The sequence below is a fragment of the Acomys russatus genome, chromosome 15 (assembly GCF_903995435.1).
Source record: "Acomys russatus chromosome 15, mAcoRus1.1, whole genome shotgun sequence".
Lineage (NCBI taxonomy): Eukaryota > Metazoa > Chordata > Mammalia > Rodentia > Muridae > Acomys > Acomys russatus.
Genome location: NC_067151.1, coordinates 38,618,787 through 38,633,175, shown reverse-complemented (window position 1 = coordinate 38,633,175; position 14,389 = coordinate 38,618,787). Strand labels below are relative to the sequence as shown.

Below are 14,389 nucleotides of genomic sequence, written 5' to 3'. Positions count from 1 at the left end.
TAATTGCGAATTCTGCTGAAAGCCTAGTCCATGATTATTTGGAAGGATTAGGAGGTATGACCTTGTTGGAGGAAGTGTCACTGGGGCTAGGATTTGGGATTTGGGGTTTCAGAAACCCAAACCAGGTCCAGTCCCCGCGTAGAACTCTCAGCTCCTTCTCCTGCACATGTCTGCCTGCATTCCACCATGCTTCTTGCCATGCCAACAATGGACCGAACCCCAGAAACTGTAAGCGAGCCTCAAATGAAATGTTTTCCTTTATTTAAGTTTCTATGGTCATGTTGTCTCTTCACAGCAATCGAACACTGACTGGCTTATCCTCAACTAATACTTGTTATATGAGCATTCTTAACGCCAAAGTGGCTGGCTATACACCAAGGACAAAGGTCAATATGAGACACAGGCTCATAGTTGACATGAAATGTTAGAGCAAAGAAAGTGCCCAGGCTTATTGGATCACAGGGACATGAAAAGAGAACTTAATAAAACCCTAGTGGATGTAAAACCTAAAAGAGGAGAATGCTGCCTAGAAAAGCAGTGAAGTGAAGGGGAAAAAAAAAACATTCCAGGGAGAGAGAAAAACCCCTCCTGGGGCTGGCATCTAGAATAGTGAAGAGAGGCACAAACGAAGGAGGAGGAGGAGGTCCTAGCAGACAGAGAGACATGCAAGGCAATTGTGCAAAAAGCAAGATAAGATGGTAAGTCTTGCCAAGGGGTAAACTAAATAGATTCATGTTTTGAAACATTTTGAATGTGAAATGTAAAGACCAAGGAGGGAAAGTGACCTGAAAAGGTGGGTATAAGGGCAGTGTGGTCATGTGGAAGACAAGGTATATTTCATGAGCTAGCTAGAAAGCTTGTGACCATTTGTATGTGGAAGCTCCGTACACACAGACAGTCACGCAATCTTTTAGGTTTACCATAGTACCTAAAAGAGAGAGGGACCTTTTACTAAGAAGGGAATGGGTGCAGGAGAAGGAGAGATTTGATAGACAAGATTTGGATATGACAATATCATAGGAAAGCACCAAACAGAGATGCCCGAGTCATGTGACCATGACAACATTCTGAAACCTATTCAAAACTGGAGTGAATTGATGTTAACATGTGACCCAGGACTACCTTAGGATGTCACTGCACTTTAAGCTGTGTTTAACTGAGATGACTGTAAGGAGCCAGGGAGTGTAGTGTGTTGGACTATATGCTGCAAAGAAGCAAGATGGAGTCCTAAATCTGGGCACTTTGACAGTTGCGTTATTTAGAAACGAAGCCTCTGCAGATGTAATTGAGTCGTGCTGGATTGACCGGTTGACCCAGGCTCTGCATCCGATAACTAAATGAAGAGAGATGGGGGAGTCAGAGCCACACAGAGAACACGTCAGGGAAGCAGGCCCTATGGAAACACAGGCAGACTGGAAAGCATGCTTGGAGTCATCGGAGAGGGTGTGAGTGGGCCTTCTGGCCTCCTGAGCCACTCACTTTCTACTACTGTGATCCCGCAGCCATAGGAGAGCAGCTCAGGGACAGGTGTCTGCTTCCAGACTCACACAGAAGTAGGAGAAAAGACTAGGCATATATATATATATATAAGATAGTAAACTGCCTCCCAAGCTTTTGGAGTTTTAACCAACTGAGGTCTTAGATTCAGTTTATGCATTTCAAAAATAGGATCAACTGTACTTAACTCCATACAGCTATACATGTGGGTATAGTATGGAGCCAGCTTCTGTGTTATTATCGGCATATATCGGTCACTATATGTTAGTACATATTAATCTGCTACTAGCCGTAACGCATCATGTTCATAAAACAATTTTACTTTTACTGCTGCGTCCTGTCATACACTGACACACGCCAGTGTTACTCAGAGAGCAAGGGTGGTTTCCAGTCTGGTGTTGCTCTCAAGCAGCTCTCACCTGGAAAGGCAGTAGGCAACACTTGAGATGGCGGGAAGAAGTGCTATGAGCCAACAAATGGATAGACACCACAGATTGTGCTTAACACTCCATCACAGGCCACCCCACAACCGAAGCATCGCTGCTGAGGTCAGATCAAAGCAGACGCAGGTAGCTTTCAGTCACAGCTTCAAAAGCCAACAAATTCACTTTCTCATCAGAAGTCATCAAATTAGATGTATCCCTTTGAAATTTGGTAGAATAAACTATTAATAAAATGACTAACAAGCAGCCCAAACCTGATAAAAAAAAAATCTTTGCATTTTCTTCTAATGTAAAACATTAAAATAAAAAAAATTAAAAAATACTGTCTTTGAAGACGGCCCCATGGGTTGCACCAATCCTTCTCTGCAAGCACCAGCTTGTGTGCTGACGGGTCACACACTCAGCAAACTAGGAACCGAGCCTAGCTCACACTATCTGCCAGCCTGGCCTGTAGGAGGAGGAATAACAGTCCTCCCACGAGACTACTCTCAGTAACCAGAAAAGAAGCCTCCCTATGCTGGAAACTACTACAAGTCCAGCAGCCAAACTGCTTGCCTGAGCCTTGTAATTTCAACCAGGCAGTGGGTGGCTGGATCAGTCCTGGAGACCTGGCACAGATCATGATCCCTTATCTCTCCTGTGTAGCCCTGTCTGAATGGTTGTCTGACTCAAGGCGGTTCTATCTCGCTTGCTGCGGCCTCTGGCATGCAAAGCATCTGCACTTGCCTCCTGGAAGCTACTGGGTAAATATAGTAGGACATACTGCACATTTCAAACCCGGCCTGTTTTTATCACCCCTCGTTCCCACAGACTCATGGACAAGCAGGGTTTCAAAGGTATTTCCTCAGTTCAGAGGACTTTAGGCAGACGATGAACCTATTTATAGGGCAAGAAAATAGCAGATTCGGCAAAAGTTAATTAGGTTCTCAGGCTGCCCTCTGGACTGGGAATATATGTCTTACTCTTTCTGTCATTAAGATTACAATTTCAAAAACACTTGAACACATGAATTTGGCATAGCTGGATCAACACAAAATATGACGGCAAAGCCACCCGTGAAGACAAAATCGGCTGCTAAGTGAGATGCCATATGCCTTAATTCTGTGTTTATTGACTAGTTCTGTGCAAGCTCAAAAACACAAACTTTACTACCCTGGTTTTGGAAGTACCTCCAAAGCGATAGCTCTCATTAAGTTGTCAGTCAACACAGCCAAAACAACTCTAATACTTAAAATTGGCATGGTATTGTCAATTTTTATTTTGTCCTTCAATTCAAAAGATAAGTTAAAACTTTGGGTTCACTGAGACAGCTGGAAGACGTTAGGGATCAAGAACACAGGCTCCCTAAAACTTAATTTATATTGAAAGCCGAGCAGGGTGGGACACAGTGTAATCCCAGCACTAAAGATACCAAGGCGGGAGTGACTGACAGAAGCTAGCGTGGCTACATAGTGAGCTCCAGGCTAGCCTGGGTTAACTAGAGAAACTGTCTAAACCCAACAACTCTGAGAAAAATCTGTTATGAAAGTCAGAAAAACATGCTGTGCTCGCTATGCCTTTGGGAGGAGGGAACCTCAACTAAGAAAACGCCTCCACCATCCTGGCCTATAGGCAAGCCTGTGCACCATTTTCTTGACTGATGGTTGGTTCTGGGTCCATTCCACAGTGGGCAGTGCCGTCCCTGGGCAGGTGATACTGGGAGGTATAAGTAAGCCACGGGCCTAGCCAGTAAGCAGCACTCATTCATGGCCTCTGCGTCAGTTCCTGCCTCCAGGTTCCTGCCCTGACTTATCTCTGTGATGAATTATTATATGGAACTGTAGGATAAAATAAACCCTTTCCTCCTCCAGTTACTTTTGTGGTACACCATCAAAGTTTCTGTTCTACTGTCATAGGCACACAACTGAATAATTCATAACACTGTCAGATTAAAAAGCACCTCAATCTCTGTCTTGTTTTAGGTTGACTTATCAGTCTACAAAGTCAGCAACTCACAACTAGTATTAGAATAAATCTCACAGGTTAAATTTGGACATTTACTTACTATTTTCATAAAACTCGATCTCTATTGTTGACATTTTACCCTCTGCACTACCTACTGCCATCTCCTTCATACATGAAAATGCCCCACAGTTTTTCCATTTTTATTTCCACCCTATAGTCTGGTAAAGATGCCAAACATATCTTATGCCAACAGGAAGTTACTTTGCAGCTCTATGTGTACTGAGTAATGTCATCATGTAAAACACGTCATAGAGAATGTTCCCTGGAGAAAAGCAGAGCTAAGGAGTGTGTGTGTGTGTGTGTGTGTGTGTGTGTCTGTGTGTGTGTGTGTGTATCTCCTGAGAACTGTTTGAGATAACAAAAACTGTAAAGATAAAGCTTTATGGTCGTCCCCCTGGTCAACTCAAGAAGACTATAAATGCAGAGCAGGAAGGCGGAAGAGGAAAAACACTTTACCATCAACTCAGGTACTTCATTCCCCCCAAGGAAGGGGCATGCTCAACACCATGCCATGCATGGGCACACGTCGGTAAATAACCATTATGGGCATCTTTGAAATTAAGTCACAAGGCATACCAGAGTTGCCCCTAACATGTCCTTAACCATTTATTTTGATTTACACAAAAGCCCTATGACTGAAGAAGTTTGGAAAGGGGTGTTTGAATGCAGTGCAGCCTCCCTAAACATGGTGGGAGGATGGAGTGCTATGGGTGCCTCAGATGCTCAGAGCACACCGGTTGAGACTCTGTAAAAGCTCAGTTGAGGGTGCCTGGGAGCACGAGCTTCATAATCAAGACTTATGTATCCTTGTATTCAGAGACAGTGAAAGCCAGATGGGGCTTTGATTCAACATCCAGCTTTAGAAGGATGGCGCCCTAACATCCAGCTAGGCTTTAGAAGGATGGCGCGCTAACATCCAGCTAGGCTTTAGAAGGATGGCGCGCTAACATCCAGCTAGGCTTTAGAAGGATGGCGCCCTAACATCCAGCTAGGCTTTAGAAGGATGGCGCGCTAACAAACAGGCAACACTTGACAGGCACTCACCTCTTCTTCTTCGTGATAATAAGCACATCATTGAAGAGGAAGAAGTAGACTTGCTGTTTGGACATCCTCTTTGAGAACAGCACGGTGTCTTCCACGTAGGCTGTCAACTCCCCTCTTTTCACCAACCACCGGGATGAGGAGACGAGAGGGAAGGGCTATAAAGAGAGAGAAGCTTAGTGCCCACATCCAAGTGAAGGCCAATAATGCATTATATTCTGACGAGATGCTTCATTATTTTACAGGTAGATAGTGCCAAGGTGCAGTTGGTGATGGCACATTCTCCAAGAGAAAATACCATTGATTCTTCAACATTAAAAGCTTATTAGTTTGTCCGTACAAAAGCAAAACAACAAGAAAATGTTATTGGGTAACAAAATCATGACTTTCCCATTAACTCTGAACTATAAAAACAAAACAAAAACAAAAACCTAGAGTCATCTAAAATTGAAAAACTTGGTGATTAAATCTATCAGTTATTATAAGTATCTTAAAGTAGAGTATAAACATGGAAATCCATAGACACCTGAGGTTATCAAGAGACAAGTCTAAAAGTCTGTATTCACTTTATTAATTACAAAAGAATTTTCCAAGAAAAAGAAAAAAAGAAAAATCTACAGAAGGCTACCAAGCCATATTCTCAAGAGTACCTGTTTTTTAGCTTATGGAGTCTGCACTGTGTAAATACATCCCTGAAAACCTCATGCCACTGTCTGGCTATGAAAATGGAGTCCTTCTCAGGAACCCTCATAACCTCCCAGAAAAGGCTGCATCCAAAGAATTATATACTACTTTTTCTTTATTCAGCTTTGTACAAGCCAACTGGAAGACTTTCAAAACCACAGAATAATTTTCACTTCTTAGAGTTCTTTCCTTTTTAAAAAAATAAATAAATAAAGTTACTAGAAATGCATACTGCCAAAAAACTTGATTTAAAAACGTATATCCATAAAATAAGCAAAAGTTCCTAGACATACAGAAGACAGGCACAGTAATACGGCCCAGCAGATGTCATCCCACTAAGAGAAGAATGATTAAAAATAGCTAAAGGAAATTGAGGATATTAAGGAGGAAATGAAGAAGCAAAGGAAGGATTTCATAGTTTTTCAACTTTAAAAGGGGCTTTTATAAGAAGGTTGCCCATCAGCTAAATACAAGTTCAGCAAGGAAGATGAAAGAATATGGCTAAGCCCGAGCTTTGCAAACTGGTTTGTGAGGAAGGCCGTGGAGTTTCCAGCCCCTTCAATCTGAATCACACAATCTTCTAACAGGAGCAGCCCTAGGGTCAACAGAGAAAGGCTTGCTCAAGATGACTCCGAGCAGGGTGCTTAGGAATGGCTACAAAAACACATGTGTCAGGTTAGGTCCCAGGAGGTGCAAGTGCTGGCAGCACAAAGCTGTCCTGCCATTTCGCATCAGCCCTGGATCTAAGCCCAGGGTAGTCCTGAAGGCGCTCCAGCATACATGCCGCCCTACGACACGCTCTGTTTAGGAGTTAGGTAGCAAGTTTTCCACTGCTTTGTTGTTTTAAAGTAGGCGCATTTTTATAGAGTCCTTGAGTCCCACCAGGAAATGATAAATTTTCACTTATTCACCCAAAGCTGAGAGTAGCTTCTGGAATGTCTATCCTTCCTTTAGAAACAAAAATGTGGCGTTATGAGTGTTATGTGGAAAAACTTCCCCTTTGCCCTCTTTCTCTCCCACCCAGTTCCTACACACTGACTCTTGTCTCTAGAGGTAATCGCAAATGCTAGATCCTTCTGTGCCTTTCCAGAAATGTCTTTGACAAAAACACCTTTTTTAACATCTAATTTTTTCGTGTAGTAATATATAAGACAATTTTCATAGGTACCTAAAACCGCAATCCTCCCCCACCCCCAAAGTCGGCTTTGTGTGCTCTATTGGTGTAATCGTAGATATCTAAATTGTTTCTGGTCCTCTGCTAAAACAAGCACTATGTAAATAACTATGTGAAATTTATATCCACCGTACAGAATAATCCCTCAGAAGCAGGATTGCTCATTTAGAAAAATTTGCTATGTAAATCTGACAGTAAGTTCCAGGACTGTGACAGCCCTTTCCATCAATCTGCAAAATGCCAGTTTCTGCAACCTCACCAATTCAATGTCTTCTGATTCTTCTGGATTGCTTGCTATATGAACGGCCATTGGCAATTTCTGAATGAAATGACATCATTTTTCAAAAAGGTAACAGTTACTTGCCTCCACTCCACCCCACCCCATCCCCGCCAGCAGCTTTCTACCTTGTCGTTTCCAGTGTCTGTTCCCTCTCTTTTCCTTGTCACTCTGATCTTACATGGGAGGTGTGGGGTGAATGCTCTAAGAACAGGGCTGCAACTATTTCTTCCCCATGTGTGAGTTCCTCTATTTTTTGTCTTTATTGTTCCTGTATAGTGAAAAGTTTGTAAATTTTCACATAATGAACTAAGTAAGTATAGTTTTCATTTTCTGGCCTCTACATTTGCTGTATGTTGGAAAGGCCTTTCTTACACTGCAAAGCACACCTGATTATGTGCATAATTCTTGGAAGAAAAGCTCAACCTCTTTGAACTTCTGTTTTTCTCATCTTTAAGATGAACAAAATACAAATGTCTATCATTATCATCCACTAAGAGATATAAGGTCATAAGGTGGACTAAACGGCATTTATAAATGATCTAAATTAGTCAATAATCTATTTTATGAATTACAAATCTGCATTTAGATGATTATAGTTAGGGTATTACAATGGAAGAGTTTACACCATGGTCATTCAGGACCCCTGGGGCCCTCAGCCTGATTCACACTCATCCTGATGTTTGCCATCATTAGTTGAGTGACTCTATTATTATCTGGGTTCTGGTTTTTTTTTCCGTTTATGCAATAAATGGGTATAGCTGTCCCATATCAGCACTTCCCAAACTCTGTACCATGGCAGAGAATGTGCCTTCTGCAGAATCCCATTACATGTTGATCAATAGAGAACTACCGTGTAAGTTAGAAAGTTTTGCTAGGAAATATATAGGGCCATTCAAAATTGCCTAATTAAATTTATGTGTTATATAATAAAAGCACAATTGTAAGCTTATTAAGAACTCCAACAAAGAACAGAGAGTGACCTAGGTTTGCCATTATCTGTCACTTTCTGCTTGTCCGTTCATCCTGACATCTGCTCATGAGCAATATCAGACAAGCAGTAAAAGGTGACATGCCTCCAACAAGAGTTACAAGAAAACACACTTTCTGCAAAAAACAGAGTAGTGCTCTTCCTTGATTTAGAACAGCCTGGCCCAGTCCAGGGGGTACCATTATTATGCAGGACCTACTAACAACGCTGGAAGACTCCCTTTTATCAACTATGACTTTCAATTACATTAACTCTTCGGTGGTTTCCTTCATGGCTGGGAGAGAAGCCTGGAGACTCCCCTAGGCATCTGGGGAGTCCTCTGTTAGCTTCTCTTCCCAATTTATAGTCCTTCCTTGAAAAGCTAATTCCAATTTACTTCGTTAGCAGCAGTAATACAATAAACATAGACAGAAGACTACCTTAATTTTAAACTCCAGCTGGGAATTAATTGTGTACATCATCTCCGTCCTCTCCATCTTCCGGGCTCCTTCATTGCACAGTCGAACCAACTGGGAACACAGAATGAGGAGATGAAGAAATCTGAAGAGAAGCCTCACTTTATTTTACTTTATATGGCCCATTTTCCCCCAGAAAACTACACTTTCAATATCAGGTCTCCCCCAGAAAATCATCGACACACCAGACATTCCAGGGACCCATGTCTGATAGTTAGAGAACCCACAGTTCTACCCAGAAGGGACACTGTGCCCCCAAGGGGCGGGGGAAGAGTCTCAGAAGCTTTCCAGAGATGTGTTTGCTCTGTGCCTCCACACCCTCCACAGGAGGTTTCATCACACACTTTAGGTCTCTCTCTAGCCTGCTCCTGTCTTCTGTCTAGCTTCATCATTGCCCAGCCTAGGTCAGGGCAAGCTACAGCTCATCTTCTCTCCCAGAGCAGGGTAGCAGGATGCAGATTACCAACTTCAGAGGAAAAAATAAAATCTAAGCGGTGTTCCATAAAATCATGGGACCACAATGGGGTGCTGGCAGAGGGAAGTGGAGGTAATTCTTCAGCAATACCCAGCTAAGAGAAGCCCTGGTCAATGAAAAATACTGGATTATTTGCAAATAAATGGGTTCATGGACTTATGATGAATATTTAGTATATATTTGGGTCACTAGACTAATCCTCATTTGCCAACTGGCTTTTAAAGATGAGTACAATAATGAGTCCACTTAAAGCTGATAAAAAGAAATACTACTTTATAATAAAGTGGAGTGAAGGTCTTTTCCCAGCCATACAAGAAGCAGGCAACAGAAGACAACTAGGAAGTTTCTGGCATGCTCAATCTCCGCATCCGTGCCCTGCTCATAATGCTACCCACAAGCATGGCCATAATTTAAGAGTAACTAAACATACACTTTTTTTTTTTAAGATTTTATTTACTTATTTTATGTATATGAGTGTTCTATCTGCATGTACACCTGCAAGCCAGAAGAGGGCTTTAGAGGGTATAGATGGTTGTGAGCCACCATGTGGTTGCTGGGAATTGAACTCAGGACCTCTGGAAGAACAGCCAGTGCTCTTAACCGCTGAGCCATCTCTCCAGCCCCATTTTTCTATCTTTAAATAAATACTACTCCCCTTTCAGCCACAACTATTTCTTTTTCTACTGCAGGCCTGAATCCTGAAGTAGCCAGCAGCTGGGGTGGCAGTCTGCAGTGTCTGCACATCCCACTCGTTGCCTGGCACACTTCTGATTCTTCTGTGCCATCTAAGGATGAACTATGCTAATGCCTAAGTCATACTTCCCCTTTCTCCGTCAGGAGCATCCATGACGTAACTGTTTAATCATTTGCTAGGCTGTTCTGTTTTCCTTTTCTCTGACACATTTCATTTGTTTTGAAGTCTCCTATACTGGCTATTTTCATCCAAATAAGACTAAGGAGCTTACTGTGGCTGTTCTGCTTCCTGTTTTGCATCCGCATCCCAGGTAAATGGCTGCATACTCCCATCTCAACTCTCACCTATGCTAATGGCTCCCAAATCCAGGGCTCCAATTCGTGTCTCTCCTCTAAGTTGTCACCCAGAATTCATGTTTCATAGGATCTGCACTACGCTATGTCCAGTGTGGAATTTATCTTTCCACAGAAATGAATTAAAAATTGACCCAGTTGTCCAATCAGGGATTATATTTATTTCTTTGACTCCTGTCCTTCATAGTGCTCACTAATTCCAAGCCTACTGGACATATAAAGGTACACACACACACACACACATACACACACACAGAGTCTTTTCACCTTATATGAATTCATAGCTTCATCATCATCTTAGACTGCAGTCCCCAACTCCCTAACATGGCCTCCCTGGTTCCTCCTCCATTGCTCCCTAGCTCTATTCCTCTTCTTCTCACTCCCTTACTCCCACTCTCTCCCAGTGAGTTCTTCAAATTCTCCAACACTTGCATTTGGGCCTCTACACACCCAAGACATCTTTTCCATGCTCTGATTCACAGCTACTCTTTAGATCTCAGTTAAAGCATCACTCTTACTTCCCTCCCATTCCACTCATCACCCTTTCCTGTGGTTCTACTTAATGTATGTCCTTCTCTTTATCCTGCACATACCATGAATCCAATAACCACACCTGCCTTGTCAGCAAATATTTAGAGGCCAGCATTATTCCTGGTATTGTAGTTTATAAATATTTGTTGAAGCTGAGAACCAACAAATAGCTATTAACACATCAGATAAGATGAGATATAGATGGCTACATAATACAAAACCTGTCTGAAACAATCAACACACAAATGTATTTGAATATGGCTCCCTGGATCTCAGGCTTATATAGCAAGCACAGACTTGCTGGACTCTTCCAAGCTTTCGACATGGTTTACTGTTATTATGGTAAACGGTTACCTTGCTCACTTCCTTCAAGGCCCTTTTGCAGACTTCATACTTCGGAGAGTCCTTGGGTGTTTTTTGACAGATAGTCTGAGATGAAGGAAAAGGAAACAAAACCAACTGGTTGATCATATGAAACAAACTAACTTGCTATTTAGCCATTTCCTCTTACTCATTCAAAGCACTCTATCTGGCAAATGATTAGGGGTAAAGATATTAAAATGCAACTAACAAAACTAGAAAATATTATTTAAATACATTAAATACATAAAGCCTGAGCAAATCCAGATAAATAACCAAAGAGTTCAGAGGCCAGCTGATTGGCTGACAAACCTCAGACCTGCCTTATGCTAGATATTTAAGCATGGGCAAGAGACTGGCCATAGATAAGCATCACTTCCCTCCTCTGCAAAACTGCAGCAATGCCAGATATAACATAGGCTAGCTACTACAAGAGGCTGATTTTGTCTTGTTTTGCTTCTTGTGCAGGGATACAGCCTGCCCTTGCCCCTGCAGAACAGGTGCTCTCCAGAGCTGCCACCCCAGCCCTGTTCCCAGAGCTAAGTGGCAAGTGATTTAACCACATCTTATTTGAATGCAGTGCATACAGAAGTTACTCTGATGATCAATTAAAAAGAAGCTGAAATATGACTTTCTAAAATACAAAAATATACAAATCCTGAATCTTTAAAACTATAAAACGTTTTGCTGTCATAACCACATCCCAAGTGGAAAACTCCACACCAAGAAACTGTCGTACACACAATTATTAGATGCATATAACTCTCTTTAGAATATGCATATAAGGTATGCTCAGAACACAAATGAATTTCATGTGTAGGCTTGCACTCCATTCCCATGTCACCTCATTATATGTATGAAAATATTCCAAAATTATTCAAAATATAAAACACACCTCACTGCAGGCATTCTTAGTAAGGAACACTCCGCTTGTACATAAAACTTTGAAAGCTCAGGGAACCGAGGGGTGTGTTGGAAATGTGCACCCCTTAACAAAGTTAAGCAAGTTTCCCAGTGAAGTGAAATTTAGCAGGCAGTGCTTTAAATACATTTGCTTCTGCCCGGGTTCCCGCGTATGGGAAACACATGAGGGCACCAGTCATCAGGCAGGGGCAGAACGTGGCTAGTGACTAGCAGACCATTGTGCTCTGACTGCAAATGAGTGCAGTCTATAAATCCGGAACTCTGGCCGTGGAACTGCCACGTGAGAGAAGTGTGGAGTGCATCATATGTGGGTTTATAGTAATGATTCTCCTCTCAAAAAGTTGACCTGTCATAAGGAATGCATATATATACATACACACACACATACATACACATATATATATGCAAGTTTTCTAGAAAGAATATTTAACCACATTATGAGCCATATATACAACTAATACTTCATAACTTCATATTCTGTTCATTGCACTTTTAGAACTCTGCTCATGGTTCCAAAATAAATTTTGTCCCCCTTAATGATATAAAAGCAACATGAAAAGTATTTTAGTTATTTCCATGAGGGCAGATATCTTTCACTGAAAACTATATAATAAGCTTTTACCAAAAATTGTGTGCATTCATTAATTGTCTGAGAAGACAGGCTACGGCTTCACTCAGAATCTCTAGCAGGAGTGTAACACAAAAGCATAAGAAGCCCACAGTGTAACCATGCCTAAATAGCCCAAAACTGTGCAGTTCGGGGTGTTGGAAATAGGATTACCATTCTGTTTAACCAAATATTAATGTATTCTGTCTTTAGATAGGGTAAATACAGATCTCTGAAAATCAATCAAATTTTTAAAAGCTTCAAGTTACTCATTGGGCCAATTATGGACCGCACACTGAGATTACTTTTCCCAGAGATGCTGAGGTTGGATTCGTACAAACATGATCAGTGATGCCACATGGCACTGGCATTGCTAGCCATGCATTCTCAGGATGTGTCTCCATCCTTAACCAACTGTGACTGTGTTTCTGAAATTACAGGTGATGGGGGAGAAGGAGGAGGTAAATATGGTAGACTGAGGTGACGAGAGAGGAGAAAGAAGGGTTTATGAATTAGAATTCTGAAATACTGATAAGGCTGTCATACAACTGTGGCACAGTAAGGAAGTGACATTTGTCACACACTTTGCTGTCCTTCAGAGTTTCACTGTTGCTTAAGAGTATCTCAGAATTTACAATGGAATATAGAAAATGGAATATATTTTTGCAGCTTTTCCCAATTATCTATTTCTGATAAATTTTTACTCTGTGTTTTGGTCTATAAAATCAAAGACATAAAAACTGGTACCATGCCAAAATAACAGCCCGATTTTAAAGTACATCTGTGACAATCTGTCCTAATTAGATCAGAAGACACTCTCTGCCCACTGGCTAAGCAGGCCCTATCACAGACAGATGGTATCTGTGCCCTTCCCTCAGCATGTCTTGTCATTATTCAAAGTCAAACTCTTGCTTCCATTAGGACGGTTACCTAATTCCAAAAGGATGCTGGGATTCTGAAGCCACTTTACACAACAAATGGTGGAGACTACAAGAATCACATTTCCAAGTGAAACTGGGCCCAAAGCATCTAGAAACACTTGAGATGGAAGGAATGTAAAACAAAGAGACTTGTCCAAGGTCTCAGACAAAGATGGAACTTAAGTCTCTTGACCTCAAGAAGCCAATATCATTCCCACCCACCCCCAAAGTGTGTAAAGTAAACAAGCATCCCCAGAGGGACCACACGAGTCTAAATTAAAGAGAAACTTCAGAGAACTTAGTCAGACTTTATAGCAGCTGATATTGAGAGGACAAAGCCACCAAATCATGCCTTACATCCATCAGCAGGGGAAGACGAGTCACTCTCTGCATGGGGAGAATGAGAAAAGAAATCATAGGTAAGTTCCTGCAGTCTTCATGGGACTCAATCCGGAACAACACTTCCTTAAAGGAGGGGTTGGTGGCTCTGTGAGGGAGACAATGCAGAAAGAAGCTTCAAAATATGTCCTTTGCAATCTTCAAAGGAAATAGAAACAAATTACCAAATACTTACAAATGATTTGTAAGTATATAAACCAACATACACCATAATACACTGGAAAACACAGGTGGCTCTCCTGTCTTTTATATTTAATGCTAAACATAAATGCAATGCCCTATAATAATATTTATAAAAATAAAACATGTGAACTCGCCAGGCGGTGGTGGTGCAAGCCTTTAATCCCAGCACTTGGGAGGTAGAGGCGGGCAGATCTCCGTGAGTTTGAGGCTACCCTGGACTACAAATCAAGTTCCAGGACAGCCAGAGCTGTTATACAGAGAAACCCTGTCTCAAAAAACCAAAACAAAAAACCCATGTGAACTAGGCATTTGTAAAAGTGGGGTGTGAACAAGAGGGACACACGTTGTAATGAAGAGCATGCCAATTATGAGGTGGC

General features: G+C 41.7%; 1 protein-coding gene across 1 annotated transcript in view; it reads right to left on the bottom strand.

The window, feature by feature from the left end:
• Arhgef26 (Rho guanine nucleotide exchange factor 26) overlaps positions 1-14,389 on the bottom strand; it is a 112,991-nt gene that overhangs the window by 25,315 nt on the left and 73,287 nt on the right. Inside the window, exons 7-10 of the mRNA XM_051157239.1 lie at positions 13,788-13,917; positions 10,974-11,048; positions 8,531-8,620; positions 4,989-5,143 (exon numbers count right to left, since the gene is read on the bottom strand). Of these exons, the coding sequence (XP_051013196.1) occupies positions 4,989-5,143; positions 8,531-8,620; positions 10,974-11,048; positions 13,788-13,917 (450 nt within the window). The remainder of the gene's footprint in view (positions 1-4,988; positions 5,144-8,530; positions 8,621-10,973; positions 11,049-13,787; positions 13,918-14,389) is intronic.